The 27,466-nt window shown below is 48.6% G+C and overlaps 1 protein-coding gene across 4 annotated transcripts in view; it reads left to right on the top strand.

Moving 5' to 3' along the window:
• The window catches only part of LOC146198126 (band 4.1-like protein 4), a 116,175-nt gene that overhangs the window by 62,951 nt on the left and 25,758 nt on the right, over positions 1-27,466 (top strand). For all 4 annotated transcript variants that reach the window (XM_084593449.1, XM_084593448.1, XM_084593447.1 and 1 more), the window contains exons 3-4: positions 13,399-13,441; positions 24,918-24,996. In XM_084593449.1, coding sequence (XP_084449575.1) covers positions 13,399-13,441; positions 24,918-24,996 — 122 coding nt within the window. The remainder of the gene's footprint in view (positions 1-13,398; positions 13,442-24,917; positions 24,997-27,466) is intronic.

Here is a 27,466-nt window from a genome sequence, read left to right as displayed (position 1 = left end):
GCCAGGCGGGGGAAGAACACGGAATGGCTTCGCGCTGCCGCCGGACATTCGTTAGATAGGAGCCGCGATACGGTCGTGATGGGAACGCGGCGTTCGCAAGGCGTGTGCAGCGAAGGTACGAAATACATGAAATTCGCGCCGCTGGGACGATGTCCTGCGCCGGACATGGCGCAGAGCTTGAGCTATATACTGCCCCTCTTCTCCCACCGCCCCGCCGGCGTGGTGCAGTGGTAAGACGCCCGACTACTGTGACGGAGTTCCCGTGTTCGAACCCGACTGCGGCGGCTGCGTTTCGATGGAGGCGAAACGAAGAGGCGTCCGTGTGCTGTGCGATTTTAGTGCACGTTAAAGAACCCCAGGTGGTCGAAATTTCCGGAGTCCTCCAATACGGCGTCTCTCATAGCCTGAGTCGCTTTGGGAGGTTAAACCCTACAAACCAACCAAACCAACCAATCTTCTCCCACCCCCACTTCCCTCATTCTTCATGGATGGACAGCGCCGACAACTCTCGGTCCGGCGCTGAAGACGCGAGGCTGCATGGTCGCGTTGTATAAGCAAACCAAAATGCCCTCGCTTGAGGGCCACGCGTTGGTCAACACTTCGGGCGCCGGGGCCGTCTTTGCGGGTCTCAGAGTGAGACCGAGTGACGAAATGGGCCCCCACCATCGGAACAACTGCTGCGCTCCCGCGGCGACAGCCTCGATTGTCACTTTTAGTGAGTATGTACAGGAGTACTGAAGCCATCTTGCATATACAGTATATCGCAAACGCAGAGGGGGGCTAGAATTCGGAATCCCGTCTCATCAAAATTCGCGGCATGTCACCTGAACGTGTTATCTGGCAACGTGAGCCACTTCTTTCCACTTTTTGTAATAATCAGTGTACGCGGTTAACACACAGCCGTATAGTAAACACATAATTCTCGCTATGAACGGACAGTCCGTGGGGTTGCGGGTTATCTCCGAGGGGGGAAAAGGTTTGGTCTCTGGCGATGACTAATGGTAAATCAGCGATGACAGTTTACAAACTTATTCCAAGTCCGTGCCGTTAGGTTTTATAGCAAGGCAGAAATTATGTAGGGCGTTGGATGGTTAGACGGTCAACGTTATTTAATCAACTTTTTGACTTTCTAGTTTAGTGGGCCAATACTGCGAAATTGAAGGCCGCCAACATCAAAGGTGAATGTGGTTCGATTTACCGAATGTCAAAAATACGCCCTCCATGCTTTGACTTGGCTTTTCGGCAATCTACATTCATAGAGTGGCGTCTGTCTCACATTTTATATATCAAATGCAGACGCAGGCGCAGTATGTGCATATATGATTGATTTGTGGTTTGTGGGGTTTAACGTCCCAAAGCTACTCGGGCTATGAGAGACGCCGTAGTGGAGGACTCCGGAAATTTCGACCACCTGGGGTTCTTTAACGTGCCCTAATATCACACAGCACACGGGCGCCTTGCTTTTCGCCGCCATCGAAAAGCGGCCGTCGAGGCCGGGGTTCGATCCAGCATCCTTGGGAACAGTAGTCGAGCGCCGTAACCACCGCGCCACCCTGGCGGGTTGTGCATATATGATAATGCTTAATAATTAAGTTAAGGGAACAGGGTAGGTCCTATTCTTGCCATGCATTTTAGGCTATGTTCGTGACCCTTTTTCTCATGATCTGCTGGGGTTAGAACATTAACAATGGTAGCATTGTAATCAGCAATGTTAGGTAGTGTTACTGAACTAGGATAATTTCTTTTTAAAGGTTAGTTTTTTTGTTATCGTTTTTTTACTGGACCCACCAAATTTTAGAGCCATAATCTGCAGTAAATAGCCTGTAAATAAAAATCGTCTGCAATAATATTTATAATCCTAGTTCAGTAGACTATCTGTAATGCTTGCTCAATGTCTGGAAAATTTTATCTCCCTTGCGCCTGTAGTTTCTTAAAAAAAGGGTCAAATGCAGCAAAATTTGGTGTTTTGAGATAATTGGCTTTGAAGTGGAAGAAAGAGTTTTATTGCAATATAGGACTATAGAAACAAATTCTGACGCATTTTTTCAATAGCCACCAGCCTGGTAGTCCCCTCGATCATCAACACTTCTTTTCTGCGCTAGCTGCCTTGTTTTCCGGGCCTCCTTAGTGACCAGTCGTGTAGCCCTCTCTGCAAAGTACAGTCGCCGCCGGTCAGCTTCGCGCAACCATTGGACTGTAAACCGTCCTGTAGAAACTCTGAATGACCTCAGAATCTCGGCTCGAGCAATGCTGCCATCATTGAAAGTTAGCACAGCATCCATTGTCGCTATTTTCAGCGTCTTGAGATCAAGAAAGACATTTTTCGGAGCACGCTCCCATACAACGTTGTTGAACGCCTCATTCGCGTTCTGTGTTTTTCCATCGAGACATTTCCGGAGAAGCTCAGGCTTTGAGAGCTGCTGAAACACCGGCTTCACTGCTTCAAGGACCGCTGCAGACGCGCAGACGCAGACGCGCACGTGGTGCAGACGCAGACATGGTGGCCGCGGCGCCCACTTCTGGGTTGTGTTGCGGAGAATTGTCGTCAATGGAGATCGACTTATGCCGGTTTCCGTAGAAGAGACGTTTTTTAAAGCACTTCTTTGGCTTTGTCATTGTATTACCGCTAAATAACCAGCACAAAGGTATAAACAAACTCGTATGTCCGCGAAAACACGCCGAAACACGAGCAAAATGCCGCGCGTTGCGAGTAATCCAGCTGCGTCTTAGGATTCGTTTGGCTAAGTGAAGTATGCTTGCTAGGTTTTCACTGTTGCCAGATGAGTGACTGCCATTCCGCTAAACGTGACAAAAAATAGGCGCTGACAATTTTTTTTTTCTTTAGCTTAGGAAAGGCACAGATCCCGAGCATGTGTCAAAGGGGGTGTGGCTGGATGCTGCCTAGGTTTCGAAAAATGTTGATTTTGAGGTAAATATTTCGCGTGCGCGCAAATGAAAGACTGGGTTATGTTAAGGAAAGAATAGAGATTTTAAATTACACAAAAACAAAAAATCGATTTTTTTCGGAAATTTTGCCTACCCTGTTCCCTTAACATGATTTTGGCGACACGAGTATAACGATGCCCCTATATAATTACGTCTTGCGGGAAAGCCAACTCAGAGTTTTCAAATGCGCATTCTTGACGTTCGATATTTCGAACCACATGATCGATTAAAAAATTAAACATAGGGCAAACCTCTCACGTTGACGGGCCTTCAATTTCGCAATATTGCCAGTTCTACACTGGATAAAAATAAAGAGATCCGTATATCGATGTTATGGTATACCAGGTCTAGGATACGACATCATAACGAAAACAAGATGCTGACTATAATGCATCCTTTGCAGAGATGTGGAAGAGGCCTTTGCACCTTTCTTACTCCGTTCTGGCTTTTACTGAACGATGCATAGACTACTATTTTTGCGCTTACATCGACAGGGAGTTTTGCATAGGCTTTCGTAAACAGCGGGACATGAGCGCGTTTTCCGTCTCTAGTGACTCTGAATAGCCTCAGCTGGTCGTGCTCTCTGCGGGGACTGCAGTGAGACGCGGAAGGTCTCTCATCCCTTCTTCTTCCTGTACGCCGTTTCGAAGGAGCGAGCAGCAACGCCGCGCGCCGCCTCGCCCCTCGCCGTGTCCTTTGGGGCTGAAACCTCCAAGCAGATTCGAGGGACCCGAGGCACCGTGCAGCGGGTCAGCAATGGGTGCTTTGAGAGTACAGCGCGGAAGCCGATATCCGTTCGCGGCCATAGCGATGCAGTCATGAGCGTGACATATGCGCGGCACGATCGACACTCCTGGCGCGCGCCACTCTTGGGCCGACGCGCAATACAGCTGACTGAGTTGCCCTCGCATACTGACGCTGTATAATCACCTTTCTCGCGGCGATGTGGGCGCACTCTTCTTTATTATTTTTTTTTTTCCCTAGCCAGTTCACACCTACTGCTGCTGTGTGGTCCGTTTCCGCATACGTTGCTTGAACTGAAAGGGAATCGTGCGGCTTGCTCTCGATAAGGAGTAAAAGCATGCCTTCGCGTAGGAGAAGATTTGCGGGAAGTACAGGCAGAATCTGTATCATTATCCGAATTGCGTACGGTGATTTCCGCAGGTGCAAGCGATCTTCTCTCTGCCGGCAACTGTTTGAGGTCATATAGTCAGTCGGAGAGAAAGGGAAGAGCAGCGGGGTGTAGAGAAAGAGAGACAGAGAATCTGCGGGAACCACCTGGCTGTGAATCGTTCTGTTGGTCCTGTCGCGAGCAATGACCTTTGCAGGCAAAGCCCTCCGTCGCTTTTCTGCGATCTAGACTCTCGATGCCATCGCTCGCTATGCGACTCTAGACAGATGAGCGCACGCCGTCAAAGGAACCCAGTCACTTCAAGGCAATTTGCCCCCGCCCCCCCCCCCCCCTTCCCTCTTCCCACCTCCCTTTGCAGCCTCCCGCACTTCTTGCATTCGTTTTTTTTTTTTTTTTTTTTTTTGTTCTTTTTCGGCTAGCGTAGTTTGGTTGGACAAAAGAAAAAAAAAAGACCACCAATGCTCCATCACACCTCCTCTTAGTCCAAACTTCGATCGTAAAGCGAGTACCAGTTTTCGGGCCGTTCAAAGAGGAATTCGCCAGACAGCTGAAATGACTCCTGTTTTCTGGTTAAGGCTTTCAATTGGTACTCATAATCCATTGCGCGTTTAAGGAGAGCCGTATAAAAGTAACCTGCGCTCTCCTTTCAATTATAGCGCGGCGCGTACTCCTATCAGCATGCCGCGCAGAGTTGCAACTCGGGCTCACCCAACCCAAAACACTGACAAATAACCGCGGCCAGAGTCATGCACGGGGTTATTGACGCCGCTGGCTCGTAGCGCTACGGAATGCCGCTGCTTTGAGTCTCCTCTTCCTTGTACTCTGGCGCCGCCGCTCAGCACAACAGCGGTCAGCAGCATGAACAGTGGCGGCGGTTCATTGCGTCTACCCGGATGGAGGAGGACTGAAGAGCAAAAAGAGAAACCTGGGAATAAAAGCGACGGCGGCCGGTGAAAACCCGGAAAAAGACGAGCCGGTAACGAAGGGAGTGGAATCTACGGGGGGGATCGCGTGGCCGATGGACCAGACGCGCTGCCCCGCCTGCAGCCAACGGTCCTGCGTGTGTGGGTGCAGTACAGTGTCTATCGTGCGCGCACGGCGTACGCTGGGCGTCCAAGCCGCTGGGCCCATTTTCCACGGCTCAGCCAGCCCCTGCCCTCTGCGGCCGCAGAAAGGCGTCCCGCATTCGGCGTTCGATTCCAGCGGGGCTGCAGGTATGCGGCCTCTCGGGGAAAACAACGAGGAACATGCCGGGCCGGTGTCAGAAGGGAGGTAAAATGCGAGGCAGCGCTTTTCGAACGGGCCTTTCGGGGAAGTCTAATTATCCCTTGGCCACGGGAGGGACCCGCTTGTGTGTGACCGGGGCGGCGGTGTTCTCGCGGCAGAAGAGAAAACCTTTCGTTGGAGCGCATCTGAGGTTAGACGTCTCCCAAAAACCGAAGTGTATGGGCACATATGTGAGTGGAGAAGCCTTTCTTACACTCGCGCACCGTGTTTCATGCACTGAACTCTACTCTCACTGCCAGCTATGTTATTGCGGTCGGATTGTATAACTTCCTATCCCGAAACTGGCTGAAATTTTTTTTCGGGAAATGCGAAGCTAGAATTAATGTAGGTTGAGACTTACGTCAAAGAAATTGGTCGTTATATTTTTCAACTATCTGGTACAAAATTCATTTATTTAGCTTTCAGAGCATGCATTACGCGCAGGTTTTCGCGTTATTTAAAAAAATGCCGTATTTATTGTTACTCGCGGTGACGTGAATGGAACCGCAGACCTTTCTGTTATCACGATTTGTTTTTATCTTTCTTGTTTTGTTCAAAAATCACTTTTTAGATTCGCAACCTGCTAATAGAGAATTTCTTTGGCTTTCAAAAAATATATTATACTTTTGCATTAGCGGCCCCGGAAATGCTTTCCTCGTTCTTTTTGTGACCCCGTCGAGCAGAAAAGTTAGAATTTTCAGAGAATTTAGTTGCCTTTTTGTCAAAACAGCATTTTGAAGGTTTATGTGCTTTTCTCGCCTCACCTATAACGTATAAGCAAACAAAACTTCCCACAGATGTCAGTCAATCTATTTTATATTACCGCGGCGGCCGCTTTTCGGTGGAGGCGAGAAGCAAGGCGCTTGTGTTCTGTGCGACGTCGGAGACAGGAGATCGAAGTTCTCGGAGCCCTCTAATATGGCGTCTCTCATAGCCCAAGTCGTTTTGGGACATCAAACCCCATAAGCCAAACCAAAGCATTTTACATTAGCACGGCCAGGATTTAAACAAAAAAAAAAAAAAAAAAAAAAAACCCTTATTCAGTTTGGAGTTTACGACTGAAAAAAAAAAAAGGGGGGGGGGGGGGCGGTGCCAATTTTACTGCTTTGAAGTGGAACAGAAACGTAGCAAATATGTTTATCGTTTTCAAAATTATTTATAGCATGGTAAACAATACTATTTATAATCTAATACAAAAGTACAGGGTCGACTCTGCATCCAGTAGACAATGAGAAAAAGTACCTAAATATAAACAAATGTAAAAATACTAGGCAACATTTCAATCTAGTTTTGAGTTCTAACGCAGGCTGATTAATTTATAACATTGCTAGCAAATTTCATTACAACTGTCTTACAGCAAAGAAAGAAAGAAAAGTCAAATAGACTACTTATGTTTACAGCAGCTACGGTGACCGACCTACTTCAGCCACATCGTACAACGACTGTCAAATTGACGATTGCTGCTAAGAATTATCCAAGTCGGCCGTCCAGGTTAACCACAGGCAGCATCCGATGAACGAATGACACCACGGAAATGTGCATCAGCCCCAGCTCTTGTTCAACTTTTGCCACACGCTCGTTGCTCGGCTTGCTTTGTTTTGAATTGTGCTTCGCTGTTTTTATTCTCACTGCTGAGGGTTCTAGATGCACTTGATCAGTCCGTGTCTAACTTTGGTGTCCCGGGACAGAAACACGCTCGTTCGTATACAACGGCGCCTAATCCGAGCAATTTTTCAGGTCTTGCGCGTGCGGGGCTGTCACGTATACCTCGCTCCACCGTTCGCTTGCGTGCCACGTGTCCGTGAGGCCCCGAAAGACAAGCTTTCGTTCGCCGTGTGGCTCCTCCGCGCAGCTTTCCGCTGCTGTGGCTTGACGTGGCTTACAGAGCGCTCGCATGGGTGCACGCTGGTTGCATCACGTGATCGATGTGTGCCGATCAATCTCGCTTAGGCGCTCGTGCACGGGCGCTGGAGGCGGCAGCGGCGTCCTTCCCGGTGGCAGCCAGCGATATCCCCCCCCCCCCCCCCCCCCCCCGTCTTCCTTAGCGGCGGCTTCATGCGGCTCGCACGGTTTCGCTTCATCGCTCCCCTTGTCTGGCATTCGTTTTCCGTTGGGACGTGAGAAGTTGAGAAGGCGCGTCAGCGTGAGCCCTGCCGATGCTGCACGAACGCCGGCCCCGAGGGGAGGTCAGCGCTGCTCTCCGAAATGCCTCTGGACGCGCGCTTGCGTGTGTGTACAGTTGAAAAAATCATTGCAATTTGCCTTGCTCACTCTCTCCACCTCTGTTTCTTTTTTATTTTCACTCCTCGAGATACGCCTTTCACTCGTTGTGTCCGTTTAATCTTCAGTTTTCCTTTCCGTCGTGCCATGACCGTTCGCGAATCTTCTAATGACGTCCATTAAATGCAAATGCGCGCGGCTTGTTTGCCCAGCTGCGGTTGGAGCCCGCCGCTTTCGTGCAACACGCGCGGTCGCCTGTCGGAGATCTGGAGATGAAAGCATATAGCTGGGAGTTCGCGTCGCGCCGAAGGCTTTGCGTTAAGGGGAGTTGTCTTGACGACTGCGTAATGCGCATCGAAGGGCGTATGCACTTTGCAGCGCGTGAAAGATCGCGGCTGAAAGTGACGGCTGCCGATGCTGCCACGAATCGTGCTGCAATTTTGTTCTTACGGAGATAAGCTGGAACCTTGGGCTACTTTTTAGTCTAATAGTCACGAGGTGACTAGGGCCACGGGCCTGGTAGATTTTAACGCAATATCGTTTAAGGCCCGTGTGGCAGAAAAGCCGGTGTCGGCGTTGAGGTTGTAACGCGAAAATCAGAAGGAAGTTCCTTCGCAGTGCGAGGCGAGCACGCAACCACTCCACCACAGAACCACTTTTCTTCTCTCCGAATAAAGGTGGACCTAATGTATGCATTGCCTTGTGATTTTCGGGTAATGTATAGGTGCGTCATTAGAAAGAAACTAATTACAGAAGTAATAGTCTGAGGATAACAAAGAACATTTCCGCTTTGCTTACCTGCGATGCGACGCTCGCTGGAATTAATTCGATCGTACAGCGCTGCCGCAATAGATGGCGCGAGCCGCTGCCCGATTCAGAGCCTTCCACATCCATTCGTCTTCAATGCATTGGGGTTTAAGGGCAGCGGAGGTTGTCTGATTGTAAGTAAAATCAAGGCAGGATTGAAATTTCACCCTGCAGTAAATACAAAAAAAAGGAGTGGTGCGTCATGAGAAATATGTCGTTGTGAGGCTGAAGAGCATGAGCGATGCGAACGGGGCCCGACAACGCTATCGTGTTGAGCTTTGAACGAGAGAATGAGTGCGGCTACAGCCGCTGGCATGATGTCCCTTATCAGGGCGTAGTTTTACAGCGACAGCCCGTCCCCGGGTTTCGCGTCGTTGGTTCAGTGGGGTTAGTAGTAGTAGTAGTAGTAGAGAAGCTCACGCACACCAGCCATAGACGTACAACAGCCTACCACCCACAGACAAATGGCTTGGTGGAACGCCTCAACAGGACCCTGGCCGACATGCTTTCCATGTATGTTGATGTCGAGCACAAAATATGGGACCAAATTCTTCCACACGCAACATTCGCGTATAATACCGCGCAACAAGAAACGACGCGGTTCACTCCGTTTGAATTAGTCTTCGGTCGCCACGTAACCACCCCCCTGGATGCTATGCTACCCGTGGACCTCCCTGACAGTGAGACTGAACTTGACGTCGATGTCACCACTTATGTTCAGCGCGCGGAAGAAGCGCGGCAACTGGCCAGACAGCGTATTCACCGCCAGCAGCAGATCGATGCTGACCGCTACAACCTTGGACGCCGCTACGTTACCTACAACCCGGGCTACTATGTGTGGATCTGGACGCCCGTTCGTCGCCGCGGCCTGTCCGAAAAGTTACTGCGCCGCTACTTCGGCCTTGTTGTCCGCCGCCTCAGCGACGTAACGTATGTTGTACCAGCCTCGCCGGCTCATTCATTGCACAACGGCAAGCGCAGTAACGCTGTGCATGTGGTGCGAATGAAGCCCTACTACGAGCGAACCTCCGACTGACTTTCAGGCTGCATGTAGTCTATCCCGTGATGCCAGACTATTGGTGTAACTCTTGAACGCTTTCTCTTCCCGCTCTTCTGTCTGACAGTAACACCGCATCGGGGCGATGCTCCAGAGGAGGGGGCAGTGACACGTGCATTAGAGGTAGAAGAAGGAGCGAAATGGGACGAAGAAGAGGACGTGGAAGTGCCCGCCCGTTCCTGTTGCCCGCGTTCCTAATTCAGCTCTCTCGGTGCCCTCGTTCAGCGGTTACAGCAATTCTTTAGTTATAACAACCGTTACAGTAGTAGGCACTAAATCAAGTAAATGTGAACGATGGCCTTTTCCTCTTTGCAAGCGCGTACTGCAGTGGAGATATATACTGCAAGCCTTGTCTGTATGCAAGAGCTAGGCTCGCCGATGCCGCGCTCAGTAATTAAGACACTTGCTGTGCAAGACAGCGCAGCCAGATTTCACGGCGGGAAAAGTACCTCGTTTGAAACATGTATAAATCTTTGACACCGTTTGCGCAAGCAGCGAGACTAAGCAGCTCTTCCAAGGTCGTCTACCGCTTGTTCTGTCATATTGATGTTTCCTTCCGGCCGTGACCGGGGGCACTAATTGGGGGCCGGAACTGATTATCCTTATTCTGTCCTTAGCACAGAAGCAAGGAGAACGGACAGTGGAGGGAACGCGTAACGTATATTCACCGCGTCGTGCAGCTTCACTCAGCGGGCAGTGAGGGGGATTTTCTCTGTGCAAGCCATCGTCTTGCATGGTGTATGGGCCATCAGGTTGGCATATTTATTGAGCTTGTCATACTGTGTAATTAGTGCCGGAAACGCAGCGTGTGAGCTGCGCCTCTCGCTTCGTACGCGCCTTGGTTGAGAGGTTCAGTCTGTGCAGGAGTAAGTTCGTCACGTATAGTGCATTCATTGACGATCTTCATTCGAAATAAATGAGAAGACTAATCAGAAAGGAACCTAATGAAGATGGGATATATGAGAATGTGGAAAACAAGTCTGCGAATTCACTCTCCCGAATCTCTCTTCAGTGGTCGCGTCGTGTTGGCCTTCCCTTTTTTTAGTTTTCAGGAGAAATATTTAATGTAACCGGCAAACACCGTGTCGTGTACCGACCGCAGGGACTTTCAGCTTGTGTTCTTATAGGTCAATTTTTGGGAGGGCGAGGTAGGAGTCTTGATCTGAGGACCCTTTCTTTGAGAAATCGTGGCCTTCGTAAGTCGTGGTCTCTCGGGCATTTCACACCAGCGTCCGCCCGATGCGCGAGAGCTTCCCTTTCTGTTCAGGGCTGTGACCAGATCGCATCTTAGCGCGTCCTTGCCGACCGCATGCGGAACTCTGCGTCGCCGAGTGGAGGCAGCGCCAGCATATCGCGGCTGTTTCCTTGCTCGGTCTCAGTGTGGCGGAGCCGATTCGAGGCGGTGTAGCGGTCCAGACGGACCGTCTCCTTCCCCGTCTCGACGGCGGTGTCCCCCGATCATGGAGACAGTTTGAGGTCGCGCCGGCTACTCGTGCGCTTACAGACTGTCGGTCGTGTCTTGCCGCGACGCAGCGGCCGTGTACCCCGCCTCTCCATAACCGTGCAACGCCACGGAAGGCAGAGCAGCTAGCTGGTAGCCACTTCTCAACAATACTGCACGCTGATTGGTCGGCTCCCGATTGCACGAAGCACGTGCATTGGTCTCGGCCAGCGATGACACAGCCAAGACCGTGTCCACTCCGTGGTCCGTTCCGATACGAACACGCTGCGCGAAAAGCTGTCGGCGGCCGTTCGTCGGTGTCTGCTGTCTATAGCTCTCACGACGCTGCATGGTTCTAGCTGGACCGAGTCCGCGTCATCGTCCCACGCGCTGTTCGCCGACTGAGCTGACGCCCTCCGCTACGTCTGCGCTACCGCGGTGTCTCTTTGCTCGGACAACAGCGAGGCCATTTTTCTGGACACAGCGTGCGGTAGTGGCCGTCACGGCTCGTTATCGAGCCACGTCGTCGGTGGGTCGGACGATGTCTTCCCGCCGCCAAGTGCGTCATCTCTCCGTCTGCTCGAGCCCATGTTCCGGCGCGTGTATCATATGCACGACGAAGCCGCCTCTGTTCGGCGTTGCGTGACGGGACGCGGTGTGAATTGATACTGTCATGCGCACTGCGGAGTTGGTTTGACTATTGGCTCTCCACTGGGCGAGTTGCATTGCCGTCCTTTGCATTGTGCGACCAACTGACGCGAGAACTTGCATCATCGTTTCTTTGCTGGAACCCCAGTGATCTTATCAAGCGGATGGCCGAAAGTATGAAGCATGGACCATAGCGTAGAGTTTCGAGATATGGGCAGCGGGAGCTGTAGTAGTAGCCTCGTTCACCCGTTTGCAAGCACACGAGTATATGGATATCTGCAACATATATCCACAAAGGACAGAAAATCCGGCGTCTGCGTTGTCTACGTTGTAATAAGGGGAAGATCACGAGTATGCCTCTGGCAGGTGGTAGTTCAACATTGTTAACACGGCTGGTCGAGTTGGTAAGCATTCATTTTAAACCAGCCAAAAGACACGACACAGATAATAGAGGTGAACAAGACGACGCTGGTGTCTTTATCGTGTCTTTTTGGCTGGTTGAAAATGAATGACGGGCGGCAGTTGTGGCAGGTGACATGGCTAGACACTGATTGGTTGTCGGGTTGTGTGACGTCACAAGACCACTTGAAATGGCCAAGGTCACGCAGGCACGTTCGTGCGCGGCTTGGTTAAAACGGGGTTTATACACGCCTATATGTCGGGTGGTCTTTCATACGTGATGTGATAGTTTACGACTGTAGGATATAATGACTATGTTAGAAATAACAGAGGATTAGTGATCGGGCGAGTAGCACAGTGCACTATAACATTTGCTTGCCAAGAAATAAATTGGCCTGCACCTCATTTTGTGCACATATAATCTATGAATTTTGTTTTCCGTTGCCTCGTACTATACGATTTTCATGGTTCTATCATTTTTTTTTTAGTTGATTGCTGGCTACATTTTTTTTTTTTGCAACTGTCATTGTTGTAAATTGTCACGGTCATTGTCATCTTCTTGTTTTTCGTATTGTTTACTTGCGATATTTTTCGCTGTTTTCATTGTGATGCATGATATGTAAATGATTTCTTAGGCCTCGTCAAGCTTTTTGCGCAGCTTTTAGCCCCAGATACCATCCAGTTCCTATTTTGGAAAATAAAGACGTATTATGTAGCATTGTATACCTGAATGAGGATCCCCAAGAGGAGCCGCAGACGAAAACCACTAACGCTGGTGCGTCATATGCCCTTGAGGACGGATCTTAATATATATATATATATATATATATATATATATATATATATATATATATATATATATATATATATATATATATATATATATATATATATATATTTATGGTGTGGTCCATGTTGCGCCTATAGTTTTGTGTGTGCAATTTCGGCACGGTTCCCCTTTTTGATGCATGGAAGCAGCATTTGACTGCACATCAGCTTTTCTACAATCTAGTGGCGAGTTGATTTCTCCCGCATACGTGCACGGCAACATTAACTTTCCAGTTGTCAGGATGATTAGCAGGAAAAATCGCGTCAGTATCATCTCACTTAGTCTCACCGGTCCATTGGCTGGATTGAAGGCGGAATCAACGTCAACGCTATTGGTTAAATGAGTTGAGAATGGAGTGCTTTCTTTCTTTCTTTCTTTCTTTCTTTCTTTCTTTCTTTCTTTCTTTCTTTCTTTCTTTCTTTCTTTCTTTCTTTCCTTTCTTTCTTTCTTTTCTTTCTTTCTTTCTTTCTTTCTTTCTTTCTTTCTTTCTTTCTTTCTTTCTTTCTTTCTTTCTTTCTTTCTTTCTTTCTTTCTTTCTTTCTTTCTTTCTTTCTTTCAATGGGACAGCGTTTAGCATGAAAGGTTTTCGCGCACTTACATATGTGCTTCTGTCGCTCTGCAGAATCCTCACCTCTTCTTTTTCCGTTTTTCAGCACTGGCTGGACCCAAACAAGAAAATTCACCGACAAGTAAAAGGTGAGCGTTCCTTCCTATGCGCCTCGTTGTCCATGTGTGTATGCATGTCTCTGTGTGCGTGTGCTCACTTTTTAGTTTGTTCGTATTTTTATCAAATATTGTGGGCTAAGGATGCTTGAAGGTGGAGGTCTCTGCAACACGCCGCCTTCATGCATGCACATGCATCCAGACACAAATTGATCATGCGTAATACGTGCGCAATTCGATCTCAATTTGGTTTCCGTGTAAATATATCCGCTCCGCCAGCAGTTTTTTGCAAGGAGGCACAATGAACAGTTTCGATTTCTCAGTTCTGAAAGTGTGAGAGGCACATGTAGTTCGACTTCTTCCCCGTGCACTCCTTTCGACTTCCACATGTTTAGGCCGCTCAGGAAGGTTTTGCGGCACCATCTATTTTCCACAGATGCGCAGAAAATGGTGCAATATTGGTCTCATGACCACGTTCTCACGACCAACTGAAAACCTTACTTTTGGAATCAATAATGCGCCACAATCGACCAAGTTCATTGCAAAGGGAGCAGACTATATGTGTAAAAATGATGTTCATGATGTACACTGTATACGTTTGTGCAAAGAAATTATAGAACGAAAATGGCTTTCCACTTACCCTCGTGTCTTAAGAATGTGTTGGGTGTTAACAGTGAGAATAAAGATCTTAACGGAGTGATACGCAGGAGGAGAGAAATTTGCGAATATATTCTACATTTTCCTCTATCATTCAGTTTCCTTTTTTGTGTGAGGTAGTCACTGTTGTCGAACGACGTGAGATGACAAAGCTATAGACGAAAAATCTCGCTAAAGAAGCAAATGTATATTGGGGCTAACAAATGTAAATAAAATTGTCGTTTCCCGTGCGGCAGTTAGAAAACAGAGAGACATAGTTGGTCGATTCTGGCCGCGCGCTCCTAGTATACATACACCACAAACACCTCTTCTCCGTATAACTAACGGAGAGAGTGATGCGCAGCTGGCGCCAGCTGTGGTTATGATGTTTCTTATCCGGCACCAGGGCCGGTCTCGGGGGAGCGAAGAGAAGCGCGCTTTTCCTCGATAGCGCGCTCTCGTGTAAGCGCGCTCTCGTGTAAGCGCGCTCTCCCTCGAGACCGGCCGTGCCGGCACCGGCGAAGCGCGGCAGCCTCCGACACGCCAGCTGCTGCCTCTGACGCCACTAGGCTCCTCGCGCATGCGCAGCTTTGCCCACGCTGTGCCATGCGAAATAGCTCGACGACTAGCGTAGCGTTGCTTTCGCAGCAAAAGAGTGTGAATATACCTCACACCTTTATTGTAGCGGTGTTTGGAGACAATACACCCGTTGCAGAAAGGTGTTTACGAGCACCTTTACTTGTAGGGTGTTCATTAACACCCTTGAAGTTTGTTAGCCCTGGGACAAGGGATTTTCACTCTTAAAGGTGTAAAAATTGTATAGAGTGCAGAAAAGGATCGGTATGGATGAAGTTCACTATAGACAAATATCGCTGGTCTTCATGGTCTCTACTTGGATATAGCTGGTGTTAGTCTGATGTCATGATCACTCGTTCTGCTCGCTGAGCTTGCGCGAGCGTTGCAGTGAATGGTCCTGAAACCTGTTACAATTTCTGACTGCTTTCTGGGATCGTTGCGCCGAAGCTGCAACCTTTCTTGTCTGTATTTCTGTTGGATATTTCTGTCACAGATGGGTTTGCTATAGTGTGGCGGCGTGTATGCGTACTCTTAATTGTGTTTACGGGCTTCTTTGGGCCCCACCTGAGTAACGCTGCCACAGCGGTGCGCATTCCAACTCGCTATATCGTATAGCGTGCGCAGTGCATATATATATATATATATATATATATATATATATATATATATATATATATATATATATATATATATATATATATATATATATATATATATATATGTCTGTGTGCTGTGGAGGGGTCAGTGTCTAAAGCAAGTGCACCTGCTCGAACCGGCGCCTGCGTGTATTACATGCCTGGTGGGTTTGCCGACTGCGCGCCCAAAATCCGAGGGAACCACGGTTCGGTCCAAACCCATATAGTTTTTTTTTTTTTTTTTTTTTTAACAAAAACGTTCGCCGTCAATGCAGCCTGACCGGTTTTGTGCGCTGTACGGCATAAGAATACAAGCTGAGTGCTAGTTGGGCGGCACTGCACTCTTCACTGGTTGCTGCCGCAGTCGCACTCATGACAACAGCGTGGTCCTTTCGTTCATTCCGCCGCAGCGCTTGTCTGATAAGTCTGATAAGTCATAGGGAACACATAGCATCCGCGTTATGTCGAACGCCTCTTTAAGGACGTCTCAGCTATGCAGTGCCCTTTGACCTTTATCTTTAATTCATTCCATACTGCATGCACTACGAGCCCATTGGTTCGATCTTCCCGTGCGGTCAGCGGCCTTTAACGCAAAGCAGTCGCGGCTATTCACACCTGTTGTATGCCACGTCTTACGGGAGAACGAAAAGTTAAAAAAAAAAAAAAAAACATCAAACTCATTTCTGAAGCTCTATAGGTTCGTCGCTCCCACTTCGTCTATCGCTGGACGCAGCCCGAAAACGTCGTTCGCGTTCGCCAGCGACATTGCCGCCGCCGCATGCCGTTATCACACTGATGTATCGGCACAGAGGCTCACGCCTTCCATCTTGGCTCATTCACCGAACCCAAATCGACGCACACGAGCAGCACTGCCCAAGGTTCCCGAATCGAACGCGTCATGGGCCGCAGGTTGTATATGCGAGGTGCGGTCGTGAGCAGAGACGTTATCCCGGCGATCGGCAGAAGAGTGCTCGCCTCTTTTGTTGTGCTGCTGCCGTGGATACAACTGTTCGTTTCCGATGTCTGCGGGGAGAGGGGCTCCAAGACGGCCCGTGATAACGTCGCATAACCTTCAAAGCGAGGCAGGCGCAGAAAAACAAAACAGTCTTATGTCGATAGAAGTATAATGGTGGAAAGGCTGGCTACATTATATATTCTACGCGTACCACGCTTGCCCCGCCTATCCGCTCGCTATCTTCACGTGGCCCGCAAGTGGAGGGAGCGATAAGACGATGCGTGGAGGCGAGCAGCCGTGGTGCATCACTGCGAGCGTCCAGCGTACTTCGGTGCGTCGAAAATGGACCGCCGCCCGTGACCGCGTACCCGGCACACCTTTGCTTTGCGCTGATGCGTGTGTTACGGGCGGCTTTTGGGAAGCATTCCGTGCCTGCACATGCCTCCTTCGTTCCCATACACGCACAGCATGCACCGATCTGCGTCCGATTGTGCAGCAACACGCACACAGCCCTGTTATACTGGCACCGTGGACTCTGTACATTCATTTACGGCACACATCTCTGTAACTGATCGGTGAAAAGCACTATTTCGGGGCAGGTGTATCCTTTACTTATACTGCCCATGGTTTGGTCAGTTTTTTTTTTTTTTTTTCTTGAGGTTGTCTCTCAGTTCTCCGTCTGCTAAAATTTCAGCTACCAAAGAAGAAAAGATTCTGTCTCCTCTAATAATTATCCAATGTGCTGCTAGTTTTATGTAGTTGTTGATACCACCGAACGCTGTTTTAGTAACTGCAAAGATGCAATATGCTTCGGAGCGTGCTGCAAAGGAACAATAAAGAATGATTTAAAGGGCAACTCCGGGGGTTTTTTGACAGTCGAATATTCTAATAAAAATTTTACTGTAGATTCTCCTTTCCGTCCTGACGCATTCTACAAAATTTGGGCGCCGTACGATAATCCGTTCGCGCGCAACACGACTTTAAAATTTGCTGTTTTCATGGCTTAAGTTGAGACTATTTCTGCCGGCAACACTGAGTATCTGACGTCACAAACAGTATACCGGCGTTACTGTCCACTTCCCGCATGATTATGAAATTGTGAGGCTTATATTGAACTACTTCAGACATTTTATGCAATCCTTCATGATTTTCATACTTTATTTTCACCATCCAACGCACGTACGAGTGTTTCTCTAATACTGAGTGTGACGTCACCATTTCGTCACCTGGGACGTCGTTTCTGGCCGTGAAAGCAGTTTCGGTTTCGATTTACTGTTTTTCTTTTTAAACATACTTCTAATTGAAATTTCGAAAAACGGTTTTTTGTGTTCAAGTCAGGACCGTGCCGAGGAATGTAATTCAACTAAAAACACAGAATGATGGAAAAATCACCGGAGTTGACCTTTAAGCTACAACAGCATGCGACGGTGATTTATTGCGATCGTAACATTTTGACGTGATTTCCGTTATTGGACCGTGCAACCTGCGGAAAACGTGCATGTTGGACCTCAGTGCCGAAACCGCATCGTTTCCTTCAGGACGCATGCATTTTACTCCAACGTTGCTCGAGCTGCAGGATTTCTTTGACTTAAGTAGCTTAGTGCTCCCCGCTATTCCACTACCTTCACATTTGCGACAGTTGCTTTCGCGGGTAGGAGGGCGTCCCTTTCCTCGGTTCCAGAGAAAAATTTCTGGCAAAGTTTAGGTAGACCTCTTCGCAAATAGGGCAAGCCCTGCTGCACAACTATACCAGTGTAGACGGACATCGAAAATAGGAGAGCAATGTTAACTAGCAAGATGGTCAACTAATATCCGGTAGGTACAGTTAACTTTATAGATATTGCAGTTTGGCGTCTGATTGCTATTAAGGATATGTAGCCGTCCGTTGTGACTGGCCATAGGGTTATTTCGCTTATTTCGCATGCTAGCAAGGTGATGTTAAAAATCCTGCAAGGTAGGCTGCAGCAGTATGTGGATCGGGAGCTTCCGGACGTGCAAGCTGGGTTTCGCAAGGGCAGAGGAACTAGAGACCAAATTGCCAACCTTCGCTGGATCATGGCAAAAGCAAGATAGTTCCAGAAACCCATTTACTTCTGCTTTATTGATTATGCGAAAGCGTTTGACTGCGTAGATCACAGCAGATTGTGGCAAGCTCTCCAAGAGATGGGAGTTCCAATTCACCTCATCTGTCTCCTCAGGAACCTTTATGAAGGGCAAGAGGCCACAGTCAGAACTGGGCATGGCCTTACTGACTGGTTTCCGATTGAGAAAGGAGTGAGGCAAGGCTGCATACTGTCGCCCTGTCTATTTAATCTATATGCAGAGTGCATCATGAGGAAGGCCGGTCTGGACGAGTCTTCAGCTGGAGTGAAGATTGCTGGAAAACGTATCAACAACCTTAGATATGCGGATGATACCACTTTAATGGCAGAAAGTGAAGTGGAACTCTAGAGACTTGTGATGCGCGTACATTAAGAGAGTGAGAAGTTTGGGCTTAAACTGAACATTAAAAAGACGAAGATCATGGCGTCTTGCCCTATCAAGTCCTGGAGCATCAATGGACAAGAAGTGGAAGCTGTGATAGATTTTCTGTTCTTGGGCGCCAAGATTACCTCGGAAGGAGACTGCAGCCATGAAATTAGGAGACCCCTGCTTCTGGGAAAGAGAGCAATGGTTAGCCTTGACCGCCTAGTAAAGAGCAGAGACATTAGTCTACCAACCAAGATCCGTATAACCCGTGCTATGGTCTTTCCAGTTGTGATGTATGGATGCGAGAGTTGGACTGTGAAAAAGGCTGGCCGCCGAAGAATTGACGCGTTTGAATTGTGGTGCTGGCGAAGACTCTTAAGAGTTCCTTGGACTGCCAGAAGATCAAATCAGTCGATATTGTCGACCATAAACCCTGACTGCTCATTGGAGGGTCAAATTCTAAAGTTAAAGCTCAGCTACTTTGGCCATCTGATGAGAAGAGAGGAGTCGCTGGAGAAAGATTTGATGTTGGGAAAGGTTGAGGGTCGCCGGAGAAGGGGTAGGCAGCGAACGCGATGGTTAGATGGCATTCTCGAGGCATTGCAGATGAAGCTATGTGATGTTAAGAAGATAGTGAGAGACCGGAAAGCGTGGCGTGACATGGTCCATAGGGTCACGAAGAGTCGGACACGACTGAACGCCTGAACTGAGCCGTCCGTTATCAGTTACCATATCAGTTTTTAGAATTCTGAAATCGCGATTTCTCTCGTCGCTGCAGCCCAACAAATTTTGGCAATCTCTCGCCAAAAAACGCGCGCTTTCGAAAATCCTACGTTGTAAGCACTGCTCCCAATTACGTTTGTCAATTCTCCAATGACCTCTGTCGCGCCCGCACTGCGATGCTCGCCGCTGCTTGCTGCTTGAGCGCCCGCCGCGGTGGCCCAGTGGTTAAGACGCTCGGCTACCGATGAGTACCCAAGCTCGAATCCGACCGCGGCGGCCGCGTTTCGATGCATGAGGCGAAACGCAAATACGTTCGTGTGCTCTGCTATGGTCGAAATTATTCCGGAGCCCTCCACGGCACCTTTTCCTCTCTCAACCTTCCTCATCTTCCTCTTCCTCCTGCTTTAAATCCCACCATTCTCCCTTCTCTTACGGCGTGATTCAGCAGAAACAAGTGTGGCAGATACTGCACCTTTCCTTTCCTATGAACATTTACATTACCATGCCGGTAACGCGGGGCAGAGAAGATGACGTGCGTGGCAAGTGCCATTGGTTGACGGCACTAGAGTAGTCCTTCGTCAACCGGGCTTGTCCTGTACGTGCTTGTGTCTGTCTTCTTATCTCAGACAAAACGCTCCAATTCCTGTTGTAGTTCTAAAGCTTGAGTATTGAAGGGAAACACGAACGTTTAAATATCAGTAGAATGGGATTAAGGTTAGACTGTTAGGGTGTATTACGCTGAATTAAACTTATTAGGCTGGATTGCGGTTAAGAGTTGATTACAGTAGATTGGAGTGGATTAAAATTAGTCAGTGCTTCGCCTTCACAGTACGCGAGACAGTCTGGGTGCCCTACGTATATATAGCAAGAGTGCGTCTGCGCTCATAAACGTCTATAGGGCTGGGAGAGGTGAAATGAAACGGCCCCAAGCCGAAAGAAATAATCACGCAGAGAAGCCATGCATATGCACGGTCGAGCAAGCATGGACAAACGAGTGTCTTGCTGCCGGACGTGCACGTCGTGCCCGGCCTCCGTGGCCGGACCGGATGAATGACCAACGACGCGGTCGCTGTCGCTGCGCCCCCGTCGGGTCTGCTGTCGCGGTCCTCGTCACGCTGGCCTGGGTACGGCCTTTCGTTTTCGGAGCTACAGAGAGTTCTCACGTGCTTTGCTGTGTTTGCGTGAGAAAATCGCAGGCACTGAGCTCGTTAGCGTATCACTCCCTCTGTGGAGAGCTAGTTTTGTGCACTCGCCTTGTTAGGCTTTTTCATACCTCATTAGCGAATTCGGCGGCTTGTCCTGGACGCCGCGGCGAAACAGGTAGGCTCTCTAGGTCGTAACAACGTCCCGTGATCAGGAGAAACGGGCGCTAGAAGACAGCAAGGAATTACTTGTTTACCTCAAAATGTACACTCAGACGAAGCGACGTATTGATATAGTTTACTTTAAAGAAGGATAAAAACTTTACTTTAAGAAGGATTAAAAAACTTATAAAAAGTAAAGCAAGTAATAAATAAGCAAAGAAGTTCAGACGACGGAAAAAAATTGCCCACGATTACGTTACTTCCTAATGCGAAATTTGAGCACAGCTGTTTCACCTTTTCGATAGATTGAGGCAAAGATTTCTAGCAAGACACGTATGTACAGTTACAAACAACTTTTTTTTTAATTTTCACGCGTATTTCATCAAGAAACACTCCACTAACATTTCTTGTCTGTCATGAAAGAAGCTTTGTGGTCGGAGAAAAGAAGAGAGCAATTGAGTTATCGGAAGGTTGCGGGAAGCAGCGCGTGGGCCCATAGAAAAGTTGCGCGACGAACAGATAGCAGCGACTGACTGATGCCGCTTGCGAGTGAAGCGAGTGTGGACGGGATGCACGCACCGTGATCCGCTGATAGCGAGCCGGCGTTTCGGCAACCGGAGAGCACCCTCGCCGCCACGCAGGTAGAGGGGGACTCCCTCCTCCTCTTTCAGCATGTCGGCGACGGTGTTCTACGCAGTCAAGTTGTCTTGACTCGCTAGCGGCGGCAGCGGCATCAGTCAGTCGCTGCTAGCGCTGCTTCTGCCCCCGCCCCCCCCCCCCCCCCCCCCCACACACTTCCTTTCCTCGTGTTCTCCGGTTGCTGTGCGCACTCCTGCCCCCATCGTTCGCCGCTGTGTGTACCCCCTCCCCTCTTCCTGCGAGGCTCCGGTTGCCGAAGCGCCGGCTCGCACTGGGGGATGAAAGTGGGGCTGAGCTGTTTACGAGGCCGACGCAGTCGACGACGACGCGAAACCCAGGAACGGGCGCCAAAGAGCTGCGCTCTAAAACGACGAAACGCAGAACGAGCTCATAAGGGAACTACGCCCGAACTCGCAATGCAATGATTCCCTGTATTTAGAAAAAAGGCATCAAATCCCGCCCGCCGTGGCCGCGTTCCTATTGAAGCGAAAATTTAGGTGCCCGCGTAAGGCGCGATGTCCGTGCACGTTAAAGAACATCATGTGGTCGAAATATCCACAGCCCTTTACTACGGCGTCTTTCATAGCTTGAGTCACTTTGGGATGTTAAACCCTGTGAATCAAAACAAACTTATGTTGCTTTGGCTTGACTCCAAGCATTGATATAGGTTGAGCTGAAGGGCGAACGGACGTAGTACGCCGGTGCTAGACATTTGGCTGATTAGAGCTCTCGCTCTAATATAAAGCCTCTATTTAACCAAGACGTACGAGCGTTCGTATGCGTGGGAGTAGCGTGTCCGACTCGGGGCATAAGGGCCCTGTATTGGACTCCTAGCTCACCCTCATTTCTTAAAGGAGCTACCCGAGGCGGCAGTTTCATCCATGTCACGCGGTATTGTGACGTCACACAACCCGCGCCGACTAATCAGCACCCAGCCATGTCACCTCCCAACTCCCACCTGCCCGAGTTAAATAAAAAGTTAAATTGGTTCACAGAAAGGGAAAGGCGCAGTAACTGTCACACTTGCTCTGTGGACACCCGAACCGCGCCGTAAGGGAAGCGAGGAAGGTGGGACTGAAAGTGGAAAGAGAGAAAGGGGAGTCGCAGTGGAGGGCTACGGAGTAATTTCGACCACCTGAGGATATTTAACGGGCGCTGACATCGCACAGCACACGGACGCCACTTCGTTTCGCCCCCATCGGATCTGTTTCGAGTCTTTGGGGATCATGTTAGTGTTTATGACGGATCTTGCACTGGTATCTCCTGCCTTCGCAAAACGAAAAAAAATCATGCAGATCCACCACCCTCCCATCTCTCACTATAAAAAGGCACCTTGGACCCGTTCCGAAGCACCAAAAAAAAAAAAAGAGAGAGAAAGGACTGTGGCTTAGCTTCGATTCAACCTAAAGAGGAAGCTGAATCATTATTAAACAAGGTAGAGCTCTTTATTCAGCAGAAGGTTTTTTTTTATTATTATTATGGCTAGGCAGAGATTCGGGTGATCCGTAACGAAGTTCAGTTTGGTTTGAACCTGGCATGCTCCCATTCCGTGGCGTGGCTGTGCATTCGATATATTGACGTCAGCAATCATGTCTTGCCATGCAGTTGCTCACACGTTAAACTACTTCCCACATAATTTGACCTTTGACTTTCCTTGGATTTATTTTGCTTAGTGAAGATAGCGTACGTAAGATGGTGTGAGTGTTGCAGCGATATGGCCTCTGTGACACCGTCTTTTAGGTATCCGGCGTACGGTGTCCTGTCCTGTCCCACTGGGATTAGACGTCATCATGACGTCACATCTGACCATGTCTAATAACCGGAGCTGATGATGATGATGATCACGACTAGTCATGACGTCGTACGCAAGCTACTAACCACTGTACGATCACTGCTTTCCTAGCTAGGGCTGTACATTCGAGAGAACGGATACAACGACGGGATATCTAAAGAAACTGGAAGGCTATGCCACACAGTTCTAGGCATATTCAGGGGAATAACATTGAAGGGCCGAGGCTTGAAAGAAAGAAGCTTGATCCAATTTTTGCAGGCATATGTGATAAGCCGCATAAGCTACGCTACGTCATACTTAAACTTCAGAGTAGAGAAAAAAAGAAAGCACTCATTAGACGATGCATAAAGAGGGCCCTGGGCCTCCCAATGAGTACATGCGCAGAGTAGCTCCTCACTATGAGGGTACACAATACTTGGGAAGAAACAGTAGATGCAGTCAGAGTGCCGCAACTCGGAAGGCTAAGCCAGGCAACTACAAGGAGATATATAGATAGGGATGAGGTAGGGAAAGGCCTTCCGGTTGGCTACCCCACACTGAAAAAAAAAAAAAAAGGATAAAGGGATTAAAGAGGGGAAGAGAAATAGGACGCGTGGAGCACAGTCAGAGTTTGTCACGCAAGCAGGTGGCACTCGACCACCTTTACTACAGGAAGAGCTATTTTAAATATGGTAGGCCTGCAGACATACAGAAGGATGCAACAAAAGTACCCGGGTTCGAACCCGACCTCGGCGGCTGCGTTTCGATGGAGGCGAAACGAAGAGGCGTCCTTTATTTTTATTTTTATTTTATTTATTGTTTCCTCAAGGGTCCACAGGGGACATTACATGAGGGGTGGGCAAACAAAAAGTTAATACGAACACAGATGGTCTTCAATGGCGGTTTTGAATAGAACACGATTGGTGATGGCCGCCACTTCGGATGGAAGGTCATTCCAGTCATTGGCTGTTCGAAGAAAAAATGACATTTTATATGTTTCGGTGCTGGCCCGTTCAGGGTAGACGGCGTTAGGGTGACTATGACGAGAAAAGCGATGAGCGCGTGTTATCGGGGAAGTTTCATGATCGGAAGTGTGATAAAATTTATGATACAGCGAAAGACGGGCGATTTTACGCCGACAGGCCAGTGTTGGGAGATTAAGCTGAGATTTTAGTGCTGTAACGCTAGTATAGCGAGAGTAGTCTGAGCAAATGAATCTGGCAGCGCGGTTTTGGACTGCTTCGAGCGTGGTGATTAGGTTAGTATAGTGGGGATCATATGCAGCACATGCGTAATCAAGTTTAGGACGTATGAAAGTTGTATAAGCAAGAAGCTTAATCCGTGTGCTGTGCGATGTCAGCGCACGTTAAAGATCCCCAGGTGGTCGAAGTTACTCCGTAGCCCTCTACTACGGCTCCTCTTTCTCTCTTTCCACTTTCACTCCCACCTTCCTCCCTTCCCTTACGGCGCGGTTGAGGTGCCCACAGAAAACAAGTGAGACAGTTACCGCGCCTTTCCCTTCAAATCTATCAATCAGGTGCCTACAGAAACAAGTGTGACAGATACTGCGTCTTTCATTTCCTGTGAACAAGTTATTATTATTATTACCTGAAAACCTGGCGTAGTGAAAATTTCGCTTCAAAATAGAATGTCTTGCTATCTATACTATGATGTAGCGTCTGATACGATTTGTGCGTCGAGACATCGTGCTCAAGGTTTTGTCTTCGGAGGAGGACTGTGTATGCATGTTCTCCATGTGTGAATACGCATAATCACGTGTGTGCGCTTTTACGTATCGCAGGAATGCAGACTTTCACGTTCTACTTCGGCGTGAAGTTCTACACTCCGGACCCTTGCAAGCTGCTGGAGGAGATCACGAGGTGAGTGCACATGCCTGCAACGTTTACGCGAGGGGCAGTGTCTGGTCGAACGACTACGGTCAGAGTGTAGACAGAAACACTTCGAGAGAGAGAGAGAGAGAGAAATAACATTTATTGCACCCGTCAAAAGGTTGGTGAGGATCCGAGGCGAAGCTCTGTCTCAACCATGTCCTCCACCTCAGCCGTCGATCTGGATCCCTTGGATCTAAGCAGCGGCCAGAGCAAGACGGATGACTTCTCGTTGCCCTTTTTCATCCTGCTTGAGAAGTAGTGCCTCCCAGGACTCATCTGTTCTGTCAGGTTCTCCAAATCTAGGACACGTCCATATCATATGGATCATGTCCGCTATGCCATCGCAACGTTTGCAGCTGGCGCTAAAAATTTCCGGATGCCACTTGCTGTAAAGCTGGGGGTTCGGGAATACTCCAGCCTGTAGCTTACGCCACATAACCTCCTCGCTTTTGGTGAGTTGCTTACACGCTTTTGGTAGTACTGATCTGCCTAATTTGTAATGATTTAGGATATCTTGGTAGGTGTTAAGGTCATGAGTCACTCGGGTTTAGACGCGACAGCGCTAAAGGCCCCATTCGTTGCCTTTGTGAGCGGAAAATCACGAGTATGCCTCTGGCAGGTGGTAGAATTGGCAGGAGAAATGGCCTGACGCTGACTGGTATTCGGGTTGCGCGACGTCATCAGACCACGTGACATGGCCGAGTTGGTAGCTACCCGACTCGGGTAGCTCCAGTGATATAGGAATCGTATCTTCCGGGGTCCTTATTTGGATCTCGAGTTAGACACGCTACACCTGTATAGTCCCACACAGGCATACAGGTTGCTTCATGCGGGACTTCATATCTATGTCGGGTGGTTGTTCGCATAATGTGGTAGCTTGCAACTGTATATGCCGATGAAAATTTGTGAGTAAATACAGGAATAAATTAAGGGATTAGTGGCTAAGCGGGTATTGAAGCGCTTGTGGGTGAACGAGGATCCCCAAGGGGAGCCGGAGACGGGAGCTGCTAACCCTGTTGGATCGGAACACCCAGATGTTTCGGAAATAAGTTATTGTAGGAAATCTTACTGTATACCTCACTAAAAGATGACAGTGGTCGTGTTCCACTTGTAAAGCTGATTTTATTAACATTGTTCTGCACAATGTTCAACCCGCTGTCTGCGTTTACACATGACCATGCGGCTTGTATACGCAATGTGTGGAACGTATAAACATCTTTCTATCGCGAAACGATTTGTACCGCAGATGCAACACCTAGGCATTTATTGAAAACAGTAGCAAGGCGTCCGTCAAGCTCCTCGGCGTCTGCCTGGTATGAGTACGCTCGATGTATTTAAAAGTCATGAATGAAGGGTTTTTACACCATGAATCAACATGCTGCTCCGCGCCTCTTGGCATGAAGGCCTAAAAGTGGGGCTTAAAGTCAGGGAGGTCTAGGGGGTCTGAGATCCCTCTGCGCTCTAATATTGTATAAGGACTGCATAAATACGAAGCGGGCTGCCACCTTTTTCTCTTGTCAGTGGCTGTCAGAACATTTCCTCTTTGTTGTTTTGGCAATATCTCAATAAGTAATATCTCAGTAAGCAATATCTCGTCAAGCTCTCCGAGCTTTTAGTCCCGAACTCCTTCTTTTCAAAGGAAATAAAGACGTGATTGATTGATTGAAGTTTTAATAAGAAGCCATTAACGTATTTTCTAAAACTCGAGAAGGATAAATATGATTCTCCCTTTAAATTGGTATAAAATGATGTGCAAGGCAGGCCACCAGCCACTTTCTCTCCTCGTCTTTATTTCCCTTTCTACCATTGCTCAAACCACAGACCCCCCTCCTATGGAGCTTAAGCACTGCCTAAAAGCGCCTGGCATCAGGCGATAACGATAGGACATGCAATTCTATTATTCCCCCAGCATGATATCCTCGTCTGTTGTGACCCGTGGCAGTGTGCCTCAGTGGTCTGGAGGGGCGGCTGCTGATCTCTAGGTCATGCAGGTTCACTTCCGCATTCCGATGGATGTGAAACGCGTAGAGACCTCCGTGTACTGTGCGACGTCGGGACACGTTCAAGAACCCGAGGGTGACTCCAGTGAATATCAATAGATGCGCCTTCCTTTCCTCAAAACTATAAGTTTCCAATTATTTTCATTCGTTTGTTGTGTGCACCGACTACGACACGTGTACAATAGCCCGTGTTTGTAGGTGTATGGCTGCATCATTTTATGAGGACAAGGGCAGCTCGATGGCCTAGTTACTGGGAGAGGAAATTTGAGTTTTTCATTTCTAGGTAAGGGGGCAGTTGATCACCTCTCGTGGAACATCAACTACGCTCTGAGGGAAGGGACCAATGATATGGATTGATAGAAGTGCGAGAGACTTGCCCAGGTACAGTGCTCTGGAATAATTTCTACCGCCGGGGGACGTACTTTTTGTGGTGCAATTACATCGCATAACGGACGGTA

Source organism: Amblyomma maculatum, chromosome 2, assembly GCF_055883805.1.
Source record: "Amblyomma maculatum isolate TAMU_Amacu chromosome 2, ASM5588380v1, whole genome shotgun sequence".
NCBI classification, from domain to species: domain Eukaryota; kingdom Metazoa; phylum Arthropoda; class Arachnida; order Ixodida; family Ixodidae; genus Amblyomma; species Amblyomma maculatum.
Note: the sequence above shows the minus strand (reverse complement) of the source record. Positions and strands in the feature narration are given on the sequence as shown.